The sequence below is a fragment of the Eucalyptus grandis genome, chromosome 11 (assembly GCF_016545825.1).
Source record: "Eucalyptus grandis isolate ANBG69807.140 chromosome 11, ASM1654582v1, whole genome shotgun sequence".
Classification (NCBI taxonomy): Eukaryota; Viridiplantae; Streptophyta; class Magnoliopsida; order Myrtales; family Myrtaceae; genus Eucalyptus; species Eucalyptus grandis.
Window position 1 is genome coordinate 40978271 of NC_052622.1, and position 11711 is coordinate 40989981.

General features: G+C 41.8%; 2 protein-coding genes across 2 annotated transcripts; both read right to left on the reverse strand.

The window, feature by feature from the left end:
- Positions 1-2065: 2065 nt before the first annotated feature.
- On the reverse strand, positions 2066-3101 carry LOC104426470. Its single transcript, XM_010039534.3, has 3 exons — positions 2785-3101; positions 2480-2560; positions 2066-2376 (listed from the first exon to the last, which is right to left on the reverse strand). The coding sequence occupies exons 1-3, from the start codon at positions 3084-3086 to the stop codon at positions 2277-2279; spliced, it is 483 nt and encodes a 160-aa protein (XP_010037836.2). The 5' UTR covers positions 3087-3101; the 3' UTR covers positions 2066-2276.
- Positions 3102-7981: 4880 nt separating this feature from the next.
- Positions 7982-11428, reverse strand: LOC104427898. Its single transcript, XM_039305346.1, has 5 exons — positions 11344-11428; positions 10854-10945; positions 10573-10771; positions 10192-10268; positions 7982-10117 (listed from the first exon to the last, which is right to left on the reverse strand). Exons 1-5 carry the CDS (start codon positions 11426-11428, stop codon positions 7982-7984), a joined length of 2589 nt encoding a protein of 862 aa, XP_039161280.1.
- Positions 11429-11711: the final 283 nt, after the last annotated feature.

The window sequence follows — 11711 nt, forward strand, 5'->3', positions numbered from 1 at the left end:
GAACACGTGCAACTATATAGGTCCTATGTACCATGTAGACTAATGTGTTGAAAATTGTCAGTCAAATAGCTAGCATCACATGCATTCCATTCATCACAGCTTAACTCACATGCACCGACATTATTTAATGTTATTTCATTTTGCCTTCATTATTTTTCAGAGAAATTTCCTAAAACATGCCTCACTTTTCATCCCATAATTGAAAAGATAATAATAATGATGTGTCTTTCAGAACACTAGAATTCCATCTGTACATTGAGGGGTGCATGACAAATTAAAATTTCTGTTCTGGAAACAAATTTTCTATTCCAAACTTGTTTATGGAATAGATATTCGTTTGATAATTTTTTTTTATTTTTTTATTTCTGAAATAGATTTTTGTTTTAGAAATAGATTTGAAATAGAAATCAGAAATAAAAATTTTCTACTTTTTATTTCTGGATTAGAAATGAGAAATAAAAATTATTTTCATCGTTCATTCTTGCTACAAACTGGTCGTCCATCCGTCGCCGTTGACCACCGTCCGTTAGTCGCCGGCCGCCACTGTCCGCCGGTCGCAGCCACCATCGTTTGAAAGGAAGAAATTTTGTGTCATTATCAAACGAATTTTTATTTTTAGAGTAGAAATTTTGTATCGTTATCAAACGGATATTTTTGCTTAGAAACTCATCTAGAAATAGAAATAGAAAAATCTATTTCTCTTCGAGAAATTAATTTCTAGCCAAAATGGTTATCATTCACGCCCTAAGTAGATCTCCCACCATACCCCATCTTTACTTCCACCACATATCTCACCGCCCGAAGCCACATCAACCTCCTCCTGCCCCGCCGTTGACCCCCCCTCTTACCTTGCCGGTTGATCCAGATCTTCAGCGATGGCCTCGAGCTTCGAGCTCATTTTAGCGCAGCCATGGCCGTGAGCTCCAACCTCCAACGATCACGGTCATGAGGTCCCCGGCTATGATTTTGAGCTACCATGGACACAAGCTCCTAGCTTCATTGACATGGCCAAAAAGCCTAGGACTCGATCCCGAGAGAGAGAGAGAGAGAGAGAGAGAGAGAGAGAGAGAGTCTGGATTTCGATTGAATCTGCAGGCAGAGGAGAGCAACGAGTGCATGCGAAAATAGTGATGGCAGAATCGTAGGTGGACGATCTTATTAAAGGTTTAACGTTTTGCATCTTTTAAAACGAATGCACGTGAAATTTTAAAACATGTTATAATTTATCCTTTCCTCTTTATAATTTCAGAACAATCTAGCAAGCAGGAGCGATCAATTTTAAGGTAAGCTGGTTCCTAATTTGAAATTAAAATTCATATCAAAAGAGATTATTCTCCATTATTCGTGACCAAGAACGGGCCCATCTCCACATGCACCCACCTGAAACCAATCTGATTCTCGAGTTGATCTAGAAACCGACCATACCTCCTTTGCAAACAAAGCTGTAAAATTATTAAGAACCAAGGTCAAGAGGCATCAACCCACGAGTGAGGCGCAAGCACCAATATCGAGAGAACCAAGTTCAAACGAGAAAAGAATAGAAGTTAAATTGGGAAAATCTGAAATGATAAGAATTTAAAAACAAATTCCAATCCAGACAAATCCGTATCAACACCTAAAATTGGATGGATATTCACCGGTTTCCACTTTTAGGGCGAATTGGACTCGCTTCCACGACCTACCCAGCCAGAACCGACCGATTCAATTGTTATAACCCAGTTCTCGATTCAGTTCGGGGCTTACCCCTACCAGCAAGGTCCTTTTAAACCTGAGTTCAAGATCACATTCCTGCGTTTTTCCGGCATCAACCCTTAACGTCCTCCACATCTCTTCAGTGTCGAAGTTGAGATTCTTTTACGGTCACTGCAATTCTCTCCGTCGCCACTCTGCCACGCTCGCTTATCGATATTCTCTACGGAAATCACATGCTCGCCCTTCGAATATTTCTATTTTTTAATGCTCGAGAGATATTTACAGTGATCCTAAAAACTGAAGCTAAGCTAACCCCTGTAGTCTACTCTATCGCAAAGAGAATGAGAGGAGCAGAGAATCAAGGGAAAGCTCATTTGGCCAAAACAGACAACGGAAATGCACTGGTTACTGCATTTATACATACGAGATGCACACCTACCCATTACAGCCGAGAGACAGAGAGGTCGCGAACATGACAAACTACACACCAAAGCGCAAAAGCGCGCGCCTTATTTCTCCCTTTCTTGCCTCGATCTAGCTGCCGGGATTAGGGACCGGTAGGGCGGTGGCGGTTCGGCAACGGTTCATTTGTTGCAGGTGCACGGGTTGCAGATGCAGTTGGACCCGCACTTGCACCCGTTCTCCGCTCCCGCGACGCCCTTCTCTCCTTCCACCATCTTCTCCCTGCGTTGGGCAAGACAAAGCTCGCAAATTTTGATACCCTTCCCCCGGATCGAATCACTAGGAAAACGAAGAATAAAGGAGGAAGAAGATCTCGAGCACGTACTCTTTCCCAGGTGCGGAGCCCCCGACGACGGTCTCACCGCCGCTCTTCTCGGCGTAGCTCGTGTCCGGATACATCTTGCACCTGCGTCACCACCACCATGTCCTTAATTATTTGGCTATATCAACGACCAGCTAATATCATCGCACAAGCAACCGCTCTGCGTATTCGGAAAGAGCCAGAATTTTTCGGCGAAAGCATGCAAGAACCGAATCAACATATACTCGAGATCTGTTTATGTCATCTCGGAAAAATTTATCAACGCATCCATCTACATCCACGCTAGGGAGGACAGGAGAGAGACTCACCCTCTGCAGCCTTGACCGCATTTGCAATCGGAGCCGCAGCCACAGTTGCCTCCACAGCACGACGACATATTTTCCGATCGGTTCTCCCAGACGACTTCCCTCCTGAACGCGGCCGGCCAGCGACGGTAATTATAGAGTCCGGGAGGGAGAGGAGCGAAACGGGAGGCCTGCCGTCCACTTGTCAGGATCCGTCTCGGCCCATGCACGGATTTCTCGTCTTCTCCTTCGCGTCGCTTTCTGCCGATTCCTCGAGATCGTCGTACCTTCCGGAGCTCTAGAGCGCCTTCGATCGATGTCCGCATTTCCGACGGCTCCGATCTAACGATGTTAAGCTCATAATCCTATCTGTAAAAATTAATCGATGCGTGGACGCATGTGATTGAACCGGCGGGTACAGATATTTTCAGTCACGTGAAAAGAGCCCAAAAATCCGATATGATATGAACCTTATCCAGACGGATTAAAATCAATTACGGGTACCTTCGGTGGATTTCCTTGCTTGATTCGACGTGTTCATTATCGCTAGAAAGTCCAACTCGGAGTAAACATATGCATTTAAAAAGTACAAAAACCCTTCGATGTAGTTATATTAACATTATAGGTGAGAACTAGTAATAGACCTATTAAATGAGTAGATCTAGCTGAATTTGAATTAAGTTATAAATAGTTCGACTCAAATTTAGTTATTTAATCCATTTATCACCTATTTATCATAATGCAAATTTCTTTACCTATCCGACTCAACTCACACATGACCCGACCCAACTCATTTAACCAAATTTATGAGATATTGTTTCTTATAATTTTTTTAAAAACGGTATTGCTAAAATATTTTCATGCAATTCAAATTTATTGAATAATATTTCATAAAATCTTTAAAATAATAGAGGTTTCGTTTTTTTATTGGAAAATGTTTTCCAAGAAAAATAATATTTTTGTATGATTGCAAATAAATTCATCTTTATTTTTTTTATTTTTTTAAAATTGATTTTTTAATTTTTTAATTTTAATTTTTCCTTCTTCTTCAGTAAGCCGAAGCGACGGCTACGACTAGCCATAGGCAAGCTTGAGCCTCGTTAAAAGTCGATAAGCTTGAGCTTGCTCGATTGACTCGAGCTCACCTAAGGCCGGTGGCTTGTTCCTCGCTTAGCCGGTCACTAGCCATCGAAGGAAGATGGAAGAAGGAAGAAGAAAGAAAGAAAAAAGAAAAAAGATATAATTATAATTATAATTATAATTTCAATTTTTTTTTTTAAATAATATTGTAAAGCTGAAGAGGGAGAGTATGTGTATGGGCCTTGAGTTGGAAACTGGTCATAAACTCAACCCATTTAATCTCATTTATTTTTACTTTTAAAATTTCAAACCCATTTAAGAAAGGTTCTACAAAGTTGAAGTGATCAATTCACAACATATTTATTTTAAATGAGTCATATATGGGTTAAGACTCATTTTGATAAGTCTAATCAGTAGCATAACACGGATGCAGTTGACTGCATCCTGTTAGGATACACGTGTGAGTTGTCTTAGAAAAGTCTCATATCGGATAATTAATGTGGTGTATAGCAATTAATATATCATAGTTAGCCTATAACTAATTAGCTTAAATTTTTAAGTGAATGTAGGTTCAACTGGATATATTAACAGGCTCGAATTTAGGCTCCCTCTTAATTATCTCCCGAGATAAAGGTATTAGACTTTCCCCTGTGCAAAACAATTTCATATTTGAGTTGTTCATTTGGGGTTTCAAGCTCGTATGGACTCGATTTATGACCGCCTATTTAGACGATCTTCCACATCCTAAAAAAGGTTAGTGTGCATTAGTTAGGATAAGGTAAGTCTCTAATTTAATGCCTGGATAAGAACTGAACGTGGATGCGATGCTCTCGTGGCTCCGTTGTTGCGAAGTAAAGCAACCGCCATGTCCTCTATTTGATTAAATCCTTGTAGAGAACATAAATAGACCAGAGAGTGCATGTGAGCTCTCGTAGAAAAGTCTTAACGTTGAAGAATCACTGTGGTTAAAACATTGTTAATATAGATTAATTTGTCTGTTAATCATTAGCTTAAGCTATTAAGTGAATGTAAGTCTGATTGGATTTCCCTAAGTGAACATATCAAGTTTCTGGTGTGCATTCCTAATAAGTTGTCTGTTGCCCGAACTAAATTTCTATTTGCATGGAGGAGGGGGTGTGCCGACCACCAATTTCCCGTCCCATCCGATCGTCCTTGTAGAGCCAAGCATCATCAGTTTCCTTTTGCTCATGGGAGAACACGAGATACTCATGGAGACCAAAATCAATGCGTAGGTCGTGTATCTACATATGGACAAACAACAACATTAGCACGTCGCAATCGAATAGTCAATGCCCATTTGTTCTTCCTCCCTCCCTATTGCGGAGATCTAATCCAATTTTCGTTTGTAACTCCAGATTTGAATTAGTGGAAAGCATGTAAAGCTTTTCTTTTATTCCGTTTGTCAGCCATCATAGAGTTTTCGGCAATCGAATTCAAAACTTCTTATCGACAAGCTTAAACCGTTGGCCTTAGACATATGTGTTGTTTCGTAGTTTTATGCTGTTGTACTCTCTCTCATATGTGCTCTCATATTTCGTCTAAAGCTGAAGTGCGAAAAATAATTATACAGTAGGCAACTAAATAAGGAGCGAGAACATTGGAACTTAGATTATTCTCCATACAGTTGAATCACGTTACAAGTATCGATCTACTGGAGAATATACGAGGTATAGGACTAGGACGATATTAGACACAAAGCATACGGTTTGGATACAAATTAGTAAATTATGTATTGTGAATGAAGGAGAAACAGATTGCCACCATGGCAATTCCTCTAGAGCATATAAGCGTTTGGAGCTAAACCTGAAAGATACAGAATCTTTGGGGAATATAAAGATGTAGAAATTGCTTTAAAAAAAAATCTATTTAGATGGAAAAATTACCAAATTAGTCCTAAGTTTATTATGAGGATGCCAATTGGATGGAAAAATTACCAAATTAGTCCTAAGTTTATTATGGGGATGCCAATTCAATCTTAACTTTTTTTAATATTATCAATATAGTTCTAATCTTTGCATAAAATTATGACATACTCCTTCCAACCAATTTTTGCCTCAAAATACTGAGATGATGGTTTGGTCATTGTTGATCATCTTATGTGGTATGATTGGTCATTTGACAGTAGAGGCTACTGTGAGAAAAGGAAAGGTGGGAAAGGTCCCTCTATGTACCAGACTGAGCCCAAGTTTTGAAACCTGGTGCAATGGAGCATGGACTGTGTTAAAAAAATAAACAACTTCATCCGGAGAGCTTGTTCCACCAATGCCATTGCAACAGCAATTAATCTATGGACAAGGAGGATAAGGCCGAGCAAGTAATGTCTCTTCTGCAATGAAACTGAAACACATAAGCATGCACTCCTGCTTTGTGAATGGACCTGAAGTAAAGGAATCTGGCTTAGCTAACGCCACAAACAGATGTTTGAGTGTTCTGGGGGCGAAATGAGTTGCGTGCCAACCAGATATTCTGAAAGCAACCTAACTGCATAAATTATTTAGCATCACTTAAGAGATGGGAGGTCTCGTGTTCAATTCGACGCCGTCTCCTAAATTCTTGTTCCATGCTTTGCATATTTTGTTGGGTATGCAACCCTTTGCACTCTGATACTAATTGTTGTATATGCGGAAGCGTTATGGTGATAACACGAGAGAATTAGAATAGACAACAAAAAACACACTCGATATGCTAGATTGCGTTACAAATATAACATTTAGAACAATCACTCAAACACAACTTTTACAATATACTCTCTCACACCACGTACTCAAAATACTCACACTCAAACTAGCTGATACATGCACATACACAGCTATTCTATCTTTCATTTCCAATCATGGAGGGATAATTTGCTCACACAGAGCTACTGAGGCTGCAATGCCTCTCAGTTAGAAGTTACCGTTGCACCTGGTGACTTCTTGTTCCGAAGCTCTCACTATTGGAGGCTTCCTAAAGCTCACATACGTGTGGCTTCCCTAAAGCTCAGCTCGTACCCGGTGGCTTCCTCACTGGCCTGAGGTTCTCCACCTGAGTGTGGCGTGAGGCACTCTCCCTGGTCTCAGGCTCTCTCCTTAAGTCTCCGCTCTGCCTGCAGTGGCTTGAGGCTGTTAAGCCTCTCTACGACCTTTTGGCCTAAGCTCAAATGCTTCACGTACTGCCATATTTAAAGGAGTTCCACCGCCTTCAGTGTGAACTCATCCAGCCACAACCTTTTCTTCACATCCAAGTACGAGTTAGCAAGTTAAACCTTGCTCCCCTTTCTTCTTTTGATCGACGTGTTCCTGCTTCTTGAAGACTCCACTAGCTGCTTGTGAGGAGATATAATATTATAATATGTGCCCCAAGTCCAGTCTAGTAGCCGACTTCATGCATAATGCACTTTCATTTTCTTCTTTGCTAAGGAGTCAACAATTGTGGGCTGCATGTTTTCCTTTGACTTTCTTCTCCAGCAACTCGAGGGAAAGGCGTTACTTCCACAAGAAGTCACTTCTCTTGATCATTGTCATTCTTGCGTCTTCTATTAGGTGTTGAGTCCAACATATTTTTCTGCCCCTGTGGGAATCAGAATGAAAGGTGTTTAATTCTTTCACAAAATTGCTCTCCTTAACTAAATTTCAAGACCAATTTTCTAGGAGGAATTTGCAGAAAGCGCTTAATCAAGAAGTCTTAATAAAGTGGCAAGAGAAGTAGCGCATTGACACAATCAATTCTTTTGACACTCACTAGTTTAGTTTAGTAATTATTGTTCGGTCCTTTAAGCTCTATCCCTCCTACATTATCACCGACTCATACAACAGTTCAAAGAAGAAGATGAATTTCATTTACCTGAACCTGAAATCTCTTATTTCTGAAGTTTTCTTATCCACTGTGCTTAGCTTCAGAGAGCCACAAATGTTTCCCTGAAGATAACTTCACTTTCAAACATTCATGCCCCAACTCGTCGCTGTTATCGACAGAGAGCATACTTAATTAGAGGTATGGGAAGATCAATTTGTTTTCACTATCCATTTGAAAACGTCTTATGTACACTTTGTTGTTCATGGACAGTCACTGTCCAGGGGAAAATCTAAGCTACCAACTTTACATTTATAGGAAGATAAAAAATAAGTGACTTGGAATGTGTTCAAGTGCAGATCAATTCCTCCAAAAGATCATCCAGTATCAAGTCCTCCAGCTCGAGTCCCACGCACTCGCTATCGAACCGTAAGTTCATCCACCCGTCATGCCTATCTAGCTCTCTGGTAATCACATAGTCCATTGCCGGATCGAGCTCAGGCCTTAGGCTTGTATAAAAGCTTATGCTTGCCCACACCTCCTCGAGGACGCAGAACCCTTCTGGCATTGGATGCACGCGACAGAGAGAAGACAGAGGCCTTGGGTAGTACCCGAATGATTTCTGATAGATATCGACCAACACCTCATTGATGAGATCGAACAAAATTAAGTGATTCCAGTGATCGCCTTCGATGTTCTGTAGAGACTCAAGGTTGGGCATCAAACAAGCCTCGACTTCATCATAAATCAAAGGGTCGACCGGTTGGTCTCCGGAATGCCATCTTCGCAGGGATTCGTTGCCGCCAAATTTAGAGAGCTCTAGGACATCTTTGACATAATTGAACAGCTCAATGTCTTTCAAATCCACAGGGACATACATTAAGTCCTTGTCCAGTTGATAACTTGAGATTTCCGCATTTTCAAGATCAACTTCATTGTCTACCCCTAGCGGCGTGTCATTTGTGCTGGTTTTATCACAGTAAATGGCTGAAGCATCGGACTCCACTCCATCGAATACGAGGCTTCTTCGATTGGACTCTGTATCTTCTACTTTAATGGAGGGCACCGAGGTCAGCTCAATAACATCCTCGTCGACAGATGTACTTTCTCCTGCTGTCGAGTCACATATATCTTGAGAACTAGCAACCGACATTGATTGTACCTCCTCTTCACTGACCGAAGATGCTTCACTATGATCTACCTTCTCGTCATTGACTTCATTTTCTACATGCGCATCTAATTTCTCAAAAGAGAACCTAAAGTTCTGATTGCTCGCCGCATCAAAGCTACTTCCTCTGCTCACATTAGTGTCCGTGAGAGTCCTAGATGGAGTCCCGGTGAGGATGGACACCGAGGAGTTTTCAGTCCTAAAAGAGGAAGATTTGAGTTCTGGTAAGGAACTTATGCGCAACAGCGCTCTCCCAGACACCTCACGAGGCCAATTCTTCTCTTGTCCTGCAACTCTAGATGTCCTGGTACCGCTGTGCTTGGCCTCTCTATTGAAACTTGACTCGAACAGCTGACAATACTTATCCAGTGACGCATCAAGGGACGGTGTCCTCTTCATACCACGCAGATTGCCTTGTCTTGGAGGGCTACTATAATCTCTCTCCAAGGCCACGTCCTTCCACTTTCGTATCACATCCTTCTTTATTTCCATCGAACGCTCATGGTCTCGAGGAATCTTATCAAGGATCCCGTCCATGGCTATCCGATGCTTTTCCTTCCGGCTTGCTTTCATCACATGTTTAAGTTTCTTTTTCAGATTCTTGAAGTGCCTACTGACGACTTGATTCTTGCCTTGCTTCTTTAGAAACAGGACCGGGACAGCCACAGAAGCATCGGATTCAACCAAACGTGTGTCTTGACCCGGGCTACCTACCTTGCTTTTGCTATATTCTTCTTCCTCTCTGTTTCTAGATGTGCTCGGTGCGAAGACTTCTTCGCCTGATTGGCTCGATACTGGGGAAGTTTCGAACCTCCGCAACCCCATTTTCATTCTAACTGCTTTTCGACCATCAAAGTGTTGAGCCGAAAAAGATCCCTTGTCCTGTAAAACCTTGAGAACTAACTCCTTGTCGAGGTCAATTCTATCCAGAGGATCAGGAACAATGCCCGATCGGCAATCAGAACCATCCGTACCATCAAATGCTCGATGATCAAGACCGTATGTGGCATTAGACCTTTCAAGAAACACATCATCCTGTGGCAGAGTTTGCTCTGAGTTTTCCGATTTTCCCTGGCTAAGTTCGCCTTTCTGTATCAGGGGCGTTGCATGCATGTCAAAGTGATCATGTGAAGACCCGTGATGACGGGAGCCTGAGCCTGGGTGAAGTGTGGAACTGGCTTCAATCGACTGCAAGTGCGCCGGAGAGGTGGAGCTCCTGCGGTGCTGGCCCTTCCCTCTGGACTTCTCTTCCGAGATCAGCGCTTTTATCCGGGCTTTCACGGAGATCTTGGTTGCTTCTCTCTTCTTCTGGTCAACCTTAAATTTCCAGATCAGTCATTAGCTTTCAAGGAAGACTAGTCATGCAATTACTGAAATCCATTCGAACTCACCTGCAAGCTTTCGCCATCAGCATTGGTGTGCTCCGGTGATATGTCAGTATGATGGGCATTCTCAGTTGTTCCATTACCTAACGAAAAAGGATGATGGTCATGAAATTTTTCGAATTTTTCCATAAACTATCGTCATTCCATCTAATCTCTGCAAGAATCGTCTAGGAACATCGACCCAATTATCACACCTGGTAAATTAGTTCTTTGAGATTACTTCTTTGGAAAAGGTTCTGTGCAAACTAATCGTAGGCAACTACTGATCATTAAGTTCCAAGCGTACTAGACAAATCTCCTTAAATATCTTAAGACTACCAATGAATATCGACAGTGTCATCGATATTGAAATGGATGGGGATCGCTATTGCTTTACCTGCTGAGTGCCTTCCGCCTCCTTGCCTGAAGTGCGGAAGCCTCTTCTTGACGTAATTCCACTGATGGTATTTGAGACTCTGAAGCATACTCCACATGCATCCCTGCTGATGGTTCTCCAAATGGAGCTGTGCGCTTTTGCTTCGCAAATGCTTCCCCATCTGGAAGACGGGTTGCCGCTATTGGATCTCTCACAAGAAGAATTCAGCTCCTGGCGGATGGACCATGTTACAGGTAATCGATCAACCGGAGAACACGAGAGATACAGGACTCAGACTATGTTACCTACACACAATCCCTGAAGCATACGGCACCACATACAAATTGGTAAATTTTGGGTTGCAAATGAAGGAGAAACTGATTGCAGTCATCTTCATAGCTGAACCTGAAAGATGCAGAATCTACGAGGGATTCAGAGAAGCATGTAGCAATCCGTTTAGACAGAACAACACACTCGACTTCTTTGAATTTGGGAAAATTAAGCAGGGTCGGGTAAAACCTGCTCATGCGATGATGGGAATGGATTTCATCAGGATATCTAAATGTAATCGATAACTTCAGCAATGACTTACTTATTGTTCATTTCGTTGTAACAGCGTTCGCACAAATAAACAAACGACTTCCAGTTATTCAGTGTTATAGCAAGCAACATTCAATGTACAATCCACATGATTAAAGATCAAGTCACGGATGAAATGAGCGATCATGATGCCTTGTGGATGAAGAAACAAACAAACAAACAAACAAACAAGAAGAACGAAAGAAAACAGCATTGTCGATTACCTCTCGCAGTGATCACGACGCCATGTAAACGATTGATCGCTAGTATCATCGTCCGATCAGCCAAATCACAACAACGTTTGGCCATTTATTCGCAGAAAATCTTCCTACCGGAGAAAAAGGAAGGAGAGAGAATCTGGGTGAGGTCAGGACATGGCCAAAGAGAGAAGAAGAAGAAGAATGGAGGAAGGCAAAAGAATGACGAGAATAGGCATTTCAAAGTTCGGACCAAACCCGGCATTTTCGGTATCTCGTCCGATTCGATACATTGTTGCCGCTTACAACTGTATTAACTGCCATTTCCTATCTCACTCGCACACGTAGCTTTTTTTTTGCCCCTTAGCTTATTGGGAAAAAAAAAGTAACTTCTC

Coding starts and splice junctions, on each gene's coding strand:
- LOC104426470 (XM_010039534.3), bottom strand. CDS start 3,086: ATGCGGACATCGATCGAAGGCGCTCTAGAGCTCCGGAAGGTACGACGA. Junction 2,561..2,784: donor TGCGGTCAAGGCTGCAGAGG/GTGAGTCTCTCT, acceptor GTGGTGACGCAG/GTGCAAGATGTATCCGGACA. Junction 2,377..2,479: donor GGCTCCGCACCTGGGAAAGA/GTACGTGCTCGA, acceptor TGCCCAACGCAG/GGAGAAGATGGTGGAAGGAG.
- LOC104427898 (XM_039305346.1), bottom strand. CDS start 11,428: ATGGCCAAACGTTGTTGTGATTTGGCTGATCGGACGATGATACTAGCG. Junction 10,269..10,572: donor TTCAGGCAAGGAGGCGGAAG/GCACTCAGCAGG, acceptor CTTTTTCGTTAG/GTAATGGAACAACTGAGAAT. Junction 10,118..10,191: donor CTGATGGCGAAAGCTTGCAG/GTGAGTTCGAAT, acceptor TGGAAATTTAAG/GTTGACCAGAAGAAGAGAGA.